Raw genomic sequence first — 13216 nt, forward strand, 5'->3', positions numbered from 1 at the left:
TTGAAGCCCATCATCTTTCTACTATCCTATCGGACCTCCAGCCAAGCCTTCTCTGGGCTTAATCTGGCTCCTGGCAGTTTCCATGGATGAGACAAAGGGGAGTGTGAAGGCCACTTGCTGTGGCCGGACTCTGAGGAACCGGCTAGGATAAAGAGCCCGGTGACCTCAAGGGGGAGCCTGTGGCACCTCCACTATTTCTGGGAGGAAGTGGTTGAATTAGACCTGAGATTCTTTGCAGCCTTTTCTTGCCAGCACACTCACACAGGATGGCTAACTGGTATGCATGTTGGGGTCACCAGATGTGTGGCAGTACTCTTCAGGCAGATTTTTTGGAGGACCTGACAATGTCCTGTTTCCTTTTCAGTCTCACTGCCCCAGTGTTCTTTTCTTTTACTAATTTTGGCCATGATATATAAGCCAAACATTTTATTTCTATAAAATGGTCCCCCATTAAATAAATACAATGCTTATCTAACTACTTCACATCAGAGAAAGCATCTGAATGCTTAAAAGAAAATGCCCAGGCAGTTCCAGCTATGACAGCAACGCTCCCCTGGAAGGGAAGGCTTGTGGGGAGATGCCCACTGCACCTGCACCACTGCCTTCAGCTGCTGGGATGCAGTGGAGGTCGCTGGACAAACTGAACTGTGATGGGTAAAGAGAGCAGAAAAAGGAAAAGTGACCGAAAACTGGGCCTGTAAGACATGTAAATACTGACATAAATGCTCTTAGTCCCCCAAACACTGGATAAACTAAAAAATACAGAACAGCTCTGCTCAGACATAGGTATGAAATTCCAGCCATGACAGGTGAGATTCATTCATGTGAAGGAAGAAATTTCCTTACACAAAATCACCAGATACTATACCATCATAAGCACCAGGTTCGCTTGCTATCCAAAATTAACTCAAAAGTTAACTCATCTTGCAAACATAAAGGATTTTTCACTTAATGGGAACGTTATTAAAGAAGCCAACGTTAAAGACGGGACATAAAAACTCACAGAAGAAAACATGCATTGGGCAGGGGTTTGTGGACTGGTTTGGTTTCACCCACCTTGCCCTTCTTGATGCAGGTGTTGATGGTGTCGAGAAGGTCCGCCCGGTTCTTGTCACTTTTGGGCAGCTCGGCGAGTTCTTTCCCCAGGAGCTCACCTTTGTGGTAGCCCATCATCCTTTCGAAGGCTGGGTTGACATACTGTGAACGGGAAGTGGTTAAAGGTCAGGGCAGGGTGCTGTGTGCCTCGCAGGAACACTTGTTGGGACACAGAGGAAACGTGCCCTGGGTGAGCGCTCTCCAGTGGGGGTGCTGACCCGTCCCCCCAGCCCCAAATGCCCCCGGAATAGGTGCTTCCCTCCTGAGCAGCAATGCGTTCATTCAACTGCCATCCCAGCACGCCGGGCCCTCTGGGAAATCAGAAGAAATTCTCCAGCAGAAAAAGAGCAAGAAGCTTTTATCTGCTAGTGCCAGCCTCCAATGGGCCTTATTCATCACCTACCACCCATGAAATAAGAAAAAACTCAGAAAAAAAGAACAAATAAAAATTAACTAGAACTCCATTCAACAGACTGTGGCTTCTATTAGTCACATCTCTACAAAGAAGCAATTCCATCTCTCGCGTCTAGATTTTATTAATAGATAATTGCCGCTGTCTATTAACCAATGCCCTAGCTTGGGGCCGCTTCTGGTCTAACTGAAGAATAAATTAAGTTAAAAGCCTCGGGCAGGAGGCAGCAGCCCTTTCAGCGCTGGCGTGAGGCGAGGCACCATCCCCCATCCCTCCCCACCCCCACCCCCCAGCTTGGTACATGCTGGGACCAGCAGACTCAGAGGTTTCTTTCCAAAATTCTGCCCAGGGCCCTGGAATTTAGAGCTATCACCTTGGCTGGTTCCTGGCTGCTATCCCCACCCTCCAATTTCTTCTCAAAGAACAGAGTCACCAGATGAGCAGCTGAGTGGAGGCGACAAGTGACGAAGAATGTGGGGAAAACATGAGCGCACTGTATCTAGGTCACAGATTTCTTTGGGCATAATTGATATCCATCTGCTGCTTCAGAAACGGTCTTGCAAACTGTAATCACTCAGCAGTGAGGAACCGAGTGAGGCGGGGACATTTGGGGAGCTACTCTCTGGCGAACACTAGCTTCTGCTAGTACAGTTACCCCTGGGAAGTGGACGAGTCGAGCGGTTGCTCTGGGGCCCTTGGCACCAGGCCTTCTGGGGGTCGCTGAAGAGGAGGGGGCGGTGACATTGTCTTCACTGACCTCCTATCACTTCACGTGGTGGTCACCATCCTCCCTGGGCTGGGCAGCGGGACCCCTGCTCACCAGGTCAGCCCCACAGCGCCCTGGCCCAGCCCTGCATGCAGCTGAGCAGTGCGTGCTTGTCTCCCACGTCTGGGCATCTGCCCAGTTGCTCTCTGCTTAGAAAGCTCTTCCCCATCTCCTGGTCACGTCAACTCCAATTTTTCCCTCCCCTCCTCCAGCAAGCTGTCCTTGAGCCCCTGCCCAGTCTGAGTTTGTGCCACTCCTACAACTCCCACTCTCTCCTGTGCAGGCTTCTGGTGACTTATTACACTGAATCTATATTTTTCTCTCTCTCTCTCCCCCACTAGACATGAAAATCCTCAAGGGCAAAGGCTACTTTGGATTTATCTCTGGATATTCAGGACTGTTTAGTACGTATCTGAGGAATGGATAATATTTGAGAATACTGTTTTCCTTATTTGTTGGCTAAATTCTCATACCTTTTCACATGTATTTATTCTGCTTTTGCTACTAGGTTGCAAATATGGGTAGAAATCATAGCTCTACTTTCATGCCAGGTGGCCTCACAATGCAGCAGGCACTCTAGGACATGGGTTATGGAGCCAAGGCACCCAAGTTCAAATCCTGGCTCTGCCCATTACCAGCTACATGACTTGTGGGCAGGTTGCTTATCTTCCCTGGTCCTCAATTTCCTCATGTGTAAAATGGCTACAACAGTAGTACCTGGTTCATAGAATTGTTTTAAGAAATAAATGAGTATGTATAAAATGCTTAGTACTGGGACTTCCCTGGTGGCACAGTGGTTAAGAATCCACCTGCCGGGAGACCATCAAGATGGCGGAAGAGTAAGACGTGGAGATCACCTTCCTCCCCACAAATACATCAGAAATACATCTACATGTGGAGCAACTACTACAGAATACCTATTGAACGCTGGCAGAAGACCTCAGACCTCCCAAAAGGCAAGAAACTCCCCATGTAGCTGGGTAGGGCAAAAGAAAAAAGAAAAAACAGAGACAAAAGAATAGGGACGGGACCTGCACCGGTGGAAGGAAGCTGTGAAGGAGGAAAGGTTTCCACACACTAGGAAGCCCCTTCACTGGCGGAGACGGGGAGTGGCTGGGGGGAAGCTTCAGAGCCATGGAGGACAGCGCAGCCACAGGGGTGCGGAGGGCAAAGCGGAGAGATTCCTGCACAGAGGATCGGTGCCGACCAGCACTCACCAGCCCAAGAGGCTTGTCTGCTCAGCCACTGGGGCGAGTGGGGGCTGGGAGCTGAGGCTTTTAAGTTTCATTAGGTCCCATTTGTTTATTTTTGTTTTTATTTCCATTACTCTAGGAGGTGGATCAAAAAAGATCTTGCTGTGATTTATGTCAAAGAGTGTTCTGCCTATGTTTTCCTCTAAGAGTTTTATAGTGTCCGGTCTTACATTTAGGTCTCGAATCCATTTTGAGTTTATTTTTGTGTATGGTGTTAGGGAGTGTTCTAATTGCATTCTTTTACATGTAGATGTCCAGTATTCCCAGCACCACTTATTGAAGAGACTGTCTTTTCTCCATTGTATATCCTTGCCTCCTCTCTCATAGATTAGTTGACCATAGGTGCGTGGGTTTATCTCTGGGCTTTCTATCTTGTTCCATTGATCTATGTTTCTGTTTTTGTGGCAGTACCATATTGTCTTGATTACTGTAGCTTTGTAGTATAGTCTGAAGTCAGGGAGTCTGATTCCTCAAGCTCCGTTTTTTTCCCTCAAGACTGCTTTGGCTATTCGGGGTCTTTTGTGTCTCCATACAAATTTTAAGATGATTTGTTCTAGCTCGGTAAAAAATGCCATTGGTAATTTGACAGGGATTGCATTGAATCTGTAGATTGCTTTGGGTAGTATAGTCATTTTCACAATACTGATTCTTCCAATCCAAGAACATGGTATATCTCTCCATCTGTTGGTATCATCTTTACTTTCTTTCATCAGTGTCTTATACTTTTCTGCATACAGGTCTTTTGTCTCCCTAAGTAGGTTTATTCCCAGGTATTTTATTCTTTTTGTTGCAATGGTAAATGGGAGTGTTTCCTTAATTTCTCTTTCAGATTTTTCATCATTAGTGTATAGGAATGCAAGAGATTTCTGTGCATTAATTTTGTATCCTGCAACTTTATCAAATTCATTGATTAGCTCTAGTAGTTTTCTGGTGGCATCTTTAGGATTCTCTATGTATAGTATCATGTCATCTGCAAACAGTGACAGTTTTACTTCTTCTTTTCCAATTTGTATTCCTTTTATTTCTTTTTCTTCTCTGATTGCTGTGGCTAGGACTTCCAAAAATATGTTGAATAATTGTGGTGAGAGTGGACATCCTTGTCTTGTTCCTGATCTTAGGGGAAATGCTTTCAGTTTTTCACCATTGAGAATGATGTTTGCTGTGGGTTTCTCATATATGGGCTTTATTATGTTGACGTAGGTTCCCTCTATGCCCACTTTCTGGAGAGTTTTTATCATAAATGGGTGTTGAATTTTGTCAAAAGCCTTTTCTGCATTTATTGAGATGATCATATGGTTTTTATTCTTCAATTTGTTAATATGGTTTATCACATTGATTCATTTGCATATATTGAAGAATCCTTGCATCCCTGGGATAAATCCCACTTGATCATGGTGTATGATCCTTTTAATGTGTTGTTGGATTCTGTTTGCTAGTATTTTGTTGAGGATTTTTGCATCTATATTCATCAGTGATATTGGTCTGTAATTTTCTTTTTTTGTAGTGTCTTTGTCTGGTTTTGGTATCAGGGTGATGGTGGCCTCATAGAATGAGTTTGGGAGTGTTCCTTCCTCTGCAATTTTTTGGAAGAGTTTGAGAAGGATGGGTGTTAGCTCTTCTCTAAATGTTTGACAGAATCCACCTGTGAAGCCATCTGGTCCTGGACTTTTGTTTGTTGGAAGATTTTTAATCACAGTTTCAATTTCATTCCTTGTGATTGGTCTGTTCATATTTTCTATTTCTTCCTGGTTCAGTCTTGGGAGGTTATACCTTTCTAAGAATTTGTCCATTTATTCCAGCTTGTCCATTTTATTGGCATAGATTTGCTTGTAGTAGTCTCTTAGGATGCTTTGTATTTCTGTGGTGTCTGTTGTAACTTCTCCTTTTTCATTTCTAATTTTATTGATTTGAGTCCTCTCCCTCTTTTTCTTGATGAGTCTGGCTAATGGTTTATCAACTTTGTTTATCTTCTCAAAGAACCAGCTTTTGGTTTTATTGATCTTTGCTATTGTTTTCTTTCTTTCTATTTCATTTATTTCTGCTCTGATCTGTATGATTTCTTTCCTTCTGCTAACTTTGGGCTTTGTTTGTTCTTCTTTCTCTAGTTCCTTTAGGTGTAAGGTTAGATTGTTTATTTGAGATTTTTCTTGTTTCTTGAGGTAGGCTTGTATAGCTATAAACTTCCCTCTTAGAACTGCTTTTGCTTCATCCCATAGGTTTTGGATCTTCGTGTTTTCATTGTCATTTGTTTCTACGTATTTTTTGATTTCCTCTTTGATTTCCTCAGTGATCTCTTGGTTATTTAGTAACGTATTGTTTAGCCTCCATGTGTTTCTGTTTTTTACGGTTTTTTCCCTGTAATTCATTTCTAATCTCATAGCATTGTGGTGAGAAAAGATGCTTGATATGATTTCAATTTTCTTAAATTTACTGAGGCTTGATTTGTGACCCAAGATGTGATCTATCCTGGAGAATGTTCCGTGCACACTTGAGAAGAAAGTGTAATCTGCTATTTTCAGATGGAATGTCCTATAAATATCAATTAAATCTATCTGGTCTATTGTGTCATTTAAAGCTTCTGTTTCTGTATTTATTTTCATTTTGGATGATCTGTCCATAGGTGTCAGTGAGGTGTTAAAGTACCCCACTATTATTGTGTTACTGTTGATTTCCTCTTTTATAGCTGTTAGCAATTGCATTATGTATTGAGGTGCTCCTATGTTGAGTGCATATATATATATATAATTTTATATCTTCTTCTTGGATTGATCCCTTGATCATTATGTAGTGTCCTTCCTTGTCTCTTGTAACAGTCTTTATTTTAAAGTCTATTTTATCTGATATGAGTATTGCTACTCCAGCTTTCTTTTGATTCCCATTTGCATGGAATATCTTTTTCCATCCCCTCACTTTCAGTCTGTATGTGTCCCTAGGTCTGAAGTGGGTCTCTTGTAGACAGCATATATATGGATCTTGGTTTTGTATCCATTCAGCAAGCCTGTGTCTTTTGGTTGGAGCATTTAATCCATTCACACTTAAGGTAATTATCAATATGTATGTTCCTATGACCATTTTCTTAACTGTTTTGGGTTTGCTCTTGTAGGTCCTTTTCTTCTCTTGTGTTTCCCACTTAGAGAAGTTGCTTTAGCATTTGTTGTAGAGCTGGTGTGGTGGTGCTGAATTCTCTTAGGTTTTGCTTGTCTGTAAAGCTTTTGATTTCTCCATCGAATCTGAATGAGATCTTTGCTGGGTAGAGTAATCTTGGTTGTAGGTTCTTCCCTTTCATCACTTTACGTATATCATGCCACTCCCTTCTGGCTTGTAGAGTTTCTGCTGAGAAATCAGCTGTTAACCTTATGGGAGTTCCCTTATATGTTATTTGTCGTTTTTCCCTTGCTGCTTTCAATAATTTTTCTTTGTCTTTAATTTCTGCCAGTTTGATTACTATGTGTCTTGGCATGTCTCTCCTTGGGTTTATCCTGTGTGGGTCTCGCTGTGCTTCCTGGACTTGATTGGCCATTTCCTTTCCCATGTTAGGGAAGTTTTTGACTATAATCTCTTCAAATATTTTCTCTGGTGCTTTCTCTCTTTCTTCTACTTCTGGGACCCCTATAATGCGAATGTTGTTGCGTTTAATGTTGTCCCAGAGGTTTCTTAGGCTGTCTTCATTTCTTTTCATTCTTTTTTCTTTAGTCTGTTCTGCAGCAGTGAATTCCACCATTCTGTCTTCCAGGTCACTTATCCATTCTTCTGCCTCAGTTACTCTGCTATTGATTCCTTCTAGTATAGTTTTCATTTCAGTTATTGTATTGTTCATCTCTGTTTGTTTGTTCTTTAATTCTTCTAAGTCTTTGTTAAACATTTCTTGCATCTTCTCGAACTTTGCCTCCATTCTTTTTCTGAGGTCCTGGATCATCTTTACTATCATTATTCTGAATTCTTTTTCTGGAAGGTTGCCTATCTCCATTTCATTTAGTTGTTTTTCTGGGGTTTTATCTTGTTCCTTCATCTGGTACATAGCCCTCTGCTTTTTCATCTTGTCTATCTTTCTGTGAATGTGGTTTTTGTTCCACAGGCTGCAGGATTGTAGTTCTTCTTGCTTCTGCTGTCTGCCCTCTGGTGGATGAGGCTATCTAAGAGGCTTGTGTAAGTTTCCTGATGGGAGGGCCTGGTGGTGGGTAGAGCTGATTGTTGCTTTGGTGGGCAGAGCTCAGTAAAACTTTAATCTGCTTGACTGTTGATGGGTGGGGCTGGGTTCCCTCCCTGTTGGTTGTTTGGCCTGAGGCAACCCAACACTGGAGCCTACCTGGGCTCTTTGGTGGGGCTAATGACAGACTCTGGGAGGGCTCACGCCAAGGAGTACTTCCCAGAACTTCTGCTGCCAGTGTCCTTGTCCCCACGGTGAGCCACAGCCACCCCCACCCCCGCCTCTGCAGGAGACCCTCCAAGACTAGCAGGTAGGTCTGGTTCAGTCTCCCCTGCGGTCACTGCTCCTTCCCCTGGGTCCCGATGCACACACTACTTTGTGTGTGCCCTCCAAGAGTGGAGTCTCTGTTTCCCCCAGTCTTGTCGAAGTCCTGCAAGCAAATCCCACTGGGCTTCAAAGTCTGATTCTCTAGGAATTCCTCCTCCCGTTGCTGGACCCCCAGGTTGGGAAGCCTGACGTGGGGTTCAGAACCTTCACTTCAGTGGGTGGACTTCTGTGGTATAAGTATTCTCCAGTCTGTGAGTCACCCACCCAGCAGTTATGGGATTTGATTTTACTGTGATTGCGCCCCTCCTACCATCTCATTGTGGCTTCTCCTTTGTCTCTGGATGTGGGGTATCTTTTCTGGTGAGTTCCAGTGTCTTCCTGTTGATGATTGTCCAGCAGCTAGTTGTGATTCTGGGGTTCTCGCAAGATGGAGTGAGAGCACATCCTTCTACTCCACCAACTTCTTTTTCATTTATTTCTGATTTGATCTCTATGATTTCTTTCCTTCTGCTAACTTTGGGTTTTTTTCTTCCTCTTTCTCCAGTTGCTTTAGGTGTAAGGTTAGGTTGTTTATTTGAGTTCCTCCTCTCTTTGGGGGAAAAGATATATATGTTTTTTTCTTTTTCTCTTTTTGTGAGTGTGTATGTGTATGCTTCTGTGTGTGATTTTGTCTATATAGCTTTGCTTTTACCATTTCTCCTAGGGTTCTGTCTGTCCATTTTTTCTTTTATTTTTTTTAGTATAGTTTTTAGCGGTTGTTATCAATGGTGGATTTGTTTTTTTGGTTTGGATGCTCCCTTCATTCTTTCTTTTTTTCTTTTTTTTTTATTACTTTTAAACTCTTTTTTATTTTTAATAATTATTTTAATAACTATTTTATTTTATTTATTTTTTCTTTCTTTATTTCTCCCTTTTATTCTGAGCCGTCTGGATGACAGGGTCTCGGTGCCTCAGCTGGGTATCAGGCCTGTGCCTCTAAGGTGGGAGAGCCAAGTTCAGGACATTGGTCCACCAGAGACCTCCCAGCTCCACGTAATATCAAACGGTGAAAATCTCCCAGAGATCTCCATCTCAACACTAAGACCCAGCTCCACTCAACAACCAGCAATCTACAGTGCTGGACACCCTATGCCAAACAACTAGCAAGACAGAAACACAACCCCACCCACTAGCAGAAAGGCAGCTTAAAATCATAATAAGGTCACAGACACTCCAAAACACACCACCGGACGCAGACCTGCCCAGCAGAAACACAGGATCCAGCCTCATCCAGCAGAACACAGGCACTAGTCCCCTTCACCAGGAAGCCTACACAACCCACTGAATCAACCTCACCCAGTGGAGGCAGACACCAAAAACAATGGGAACTACGAACCTACAGCCTGCGAAATGGAGACTCCAAACACAGTAAGTTAAGCAAAATGAGAAGACAGAGAAACACACACTAGATGAAGGAGCTAGGTAAAAATCCACCAGACCAAACAAATGGAGAGGAAATAGGCAGTTTACCTGAAAAGAATTCAGAGTAATGATTGTAAAGATGATCCAAAATCTTAGAAATAGAATGGAGAAAATACAAGAAACGATTAACAAGGACCTAGAAGAACTAAAGAGCAAACAAACAATGATGAACAACACAATAAATGAAATTAAAAATTCTCTAGAAGGAATCAATAGCAGAATAACTGAGGCAGAAAAACGGATAAGTGACCTGGAAGATAAAATAGTGGAAATAACTACCGCAGAGCAGAATAAAGAAAAAAGAATTGAGGACAGTCTCAGAGACCTCTGGGACAACATTAAACGCACCAACTTTCGAATCATAGGGGTCCCAGAAGAAGAAGAGAAAAAGAAAGGGACTGAGAAAATATTTGAAGAGATTATATTTGAAAACTTCCCTAATACTGGAAAGAAAAGAGTTAATCAAGCCCAGGAAGCACAGAGAGACCCATACAGGATAAATCCAAGGAGAAACATGCCAAGACACACATTAATCAAACTATCAAAAATTAAATACAAAGAAAAAATATTTAAAGCAGCAAGGGAAAAACAACAAATAACATACAAGGGAATCCCCATAAGGTTAACAGCTGATCTTTCAGCAGAAACTCTGCAAGCCAGAAGGGAGTGGCAGGACATATTTAAAGTGATGAAAGCGAAAAACTTACAACCAACATTACTCTACCCAGCGAGGATCTCATTCAGATTTGACAGAGAAACCAAACGTTTACAGACAAGCAAAAGCTAAGAGAATTCAGCAGCACCAAACCAGCTTTACAACAAATGCTAAAGGAGCTTCTCTAGGCGGGAAACACAAGAGAAGGAAAAGACCTACAATAACAAACCCCAAACAATTAAGAAAATGGTAATAGGAACATACATATTGATAATTATCTTAAACGTCAATTGACAGTAACACAATCATAGTAGCGGCCTTTAACACCCCACTTTCACCAATGGACAGATCACCCAAAATGAAAATAAATAAGGAAACCCAAGCTTTAAATGATACATTAAACAAGATGGACTTAATGACATTTATAGGACATTCCATCCAAAAACAACAGAATACACTTTCTTCTCAAGTTCTCATGGAACATTTTCCAGGATAGACCATATCTTGGGTCACAAATCAAGCCTTGGTAAATTTAAGAAAATTGAAAACATATCAAGTATCTTTTCCAAACACAACACTATGAGACTAGATATCAACTACAAGAAAAAATCTGTAAAAAATACAAACACATGGAGGCTAAACAATACACTACTTAATAAGCAAGAGATCACTGAGGAAATCAAAGAAGAAATCAAAAAATACCTAGAAACAAATGACAACGAAACACGACGACCCAAACCTATGGGATGCAGCAAAAGCAGTTCTAAGAGGGAAGTTTATAGCAATACAATCCTCCCCTAAGAAAAAAGAAACATCTCAAATAAACAACCTAACCTTACACCTAAAGCAATTGGAGAAAGAAGAACAAAAAAACCCCAAAGTTAGCAGAAGGAAAGAAATCATAAAGATTGGATCAGAAATAAATGAAAGAGAAATGAAGGAAACAATAGCAAAGATCAATAAAACTAAAAGCTGGTTCTTTGAGAAAATAAAAAAAATTGATAAACCATGAGCCAGACTCATCAAGAAAAAAAGGGAGAAAACTCAATAGTATTAGAAATGAAAAAGCAGAAGTAACAACTGATACTGCAGAAATACAAAGGATCATGAGAGATTACTACAAGCAACTATATGCCAATAAAATGGACAACCTGGAAGAAATGGACAAATTCTTAGAAAAGCACAACCTTCCGAGACTCAACCAGGAAGAAATAGAAAATATAAACAGACCAATCACAAGCACTGAAATTGAAACTGTGATTAAAAATGTTCCAACAAACAAAAGCTCAGGACCAGATGGCTTCACAGGCGAATTCTATCAAACATTTAGAGAATAGCTAACACCCATCCTTCTCAAACTCTTCCAAAGTATAGCAGAGGGAGGAACACTCCCAAACTCATTTGACAAGGCAGCCATCACCCTGATACCAAAACCAGACAAAGATGTCACAAAGAAAGAAAACTACAGGCCAATATCACTGATGAATATAGATGCAAAAATCCTCAACAAAATAGTAGCAAACAGAATCCAACAGCACATTAAAAGGCTCATACACCATGATCAAGTGGGGTCTATCGCAGGAATGCAAGGATTCTTCAATATATGCAAATCAATCAATGCGATACACCATATTAACAAACTGAAGAATAAAAACCATATGATCACCTCAATAGATGCAGAGAAACCCTTTGAGAAAATTCAACACCCATTTATGATAAAAACCCTCCAGAAAGTAGGCATAGAGGGAACTTACCTCAACATAATAAAGCCCATATATGACAAACCCACAGCCAACATCGTCCTCAATGGTGAAAAACTGAAACCATTTCCACTAAGATCAGGAACAAGACAAGGTTGCCGATTCTCACCACTATAATTCAACATCGTTTTGGAAGTTTTAGCCACAGCAATCAGAGAAGAAAAAGAAATAAAAGGAACCCAAAACAGAAAAGAAGAAGTAAAGCTGTCACTGCTTGCAGATGACATGATACTATACATAGAGAATCCTGAAGATGCTACCAGAAAACTACTAGAGCTAATCAATGAATTTGGTAAAGTAGGAGGGTACAAAATTAATGCACAGAAATCTCTTGCATTCCCATACACTAATGATGAAAAATCTGAAAGAGAAATTAAGGAAACACTCCCATTTACCATTGCAACAAAAAGAATAAAATACCGAGGAATAAACCTACCAATGGAGACAAAAGACCTGCATGCAGAAAACCATAAGACACTGATGAAAGAAATTAAAGATGACACAAATAGATGGAGAAATATACCATGTTCCTGGATTGGAAGAATCAACATTGTGAAAATGACTATACTACCCAAAGCAATCTACAGATTCAATACAATTCCTATCAAACTACCACTGGCATTTTTCACAGAACTAGAACAAAAAGTTTCACAATTTGTATGGAAACACAAAAGACCCCGAATAGCCAAAGCAATCTTGAGAAAGAAAAACGGAGCTGGAGGAATCAGGCTCCCTGACTTCAGACTATACTACAGAGCTACAGTAATCAAGAGAGTATGGTACTGGCACAAAAACAGAAATATAGATCAATGGAACAGGATAGAAAGCCCAGAGATAAACCCACGCACATATGGTCACCTTATTTTTGATAAAGGAGGCAAGAATATACAATGGAGAAAAGACAGCCTCTTCAATAAGTGGTGCTGGGAAAACTGGACAGCTACATGTAAAAGCATGAAATTAGAACACTCCCTAACACCATACACAAAAATAAACTCAAAATGGATTAAAGACCTAAATGTAAGGGCAGACATTGTAAAACGCTTAGAGGAAAACATAGTCAGAACACTCTATGACATAAATCACAGCAAGATCCTTTTTGACCCACCTCCTAGAGAAATGGAAATAAAAACAAAAATAAACAAATGGGACCTAATGAAACTTAAAAGCTTTTTAGAGCAAAGGAAACCATAAACAAGACGAAAAGACAATCCTCAGGATGGGAGAAAATATTTGCAAGCGAAGCAACTGACAAAGGATTAATTTCCAAAATATACAAGCAGCTCATGCAGCTCAATATCAAAAACACAAACAACCCAATCCAAAAATGGGCAGAAGAC

The 13216-nt window shown here is 41.1% G+C and overlaps 1 protein-coding gene across 20 annotated transcripts in view; it reads right to left on the reverse strand.

The window, feature by feature from the left end:
* Positions 1-13216, reverse strand: part of PDE8B (phosphodiesterase 8B) — a 383716-nt gene that overhangs the window by 100779 nt on the left and 269721 nt on the right. For all 20 annotated transcript variants that reach the window (XM_082457144.1, XM_082457151.1, XM_082457136.1 and 17 more), the window contains one exon: positions 1057-1197. In XM_082457144.1, the coding sequence (XP_082313270.1) occupies positions 1057-1197 (141 nt within the window). The remainder of the gene's footprint in view (positions 1-1056; positions 1198-13216) is intronic.

The sequence above is a fragment of the Balaenoptera physalus genome (genome assembly GCF_965194825.1).
Source record: "Balaenoptera physalus genome assembly, chromosome: 3".
Taxonomy (NCBI): domain Eukaryota; kingdom Metazoa; phylum Chordata; class Mammalia; order Artiodactyla; family Balaenopteridae; genus Balaenoptera; species Balaenoptera physalus.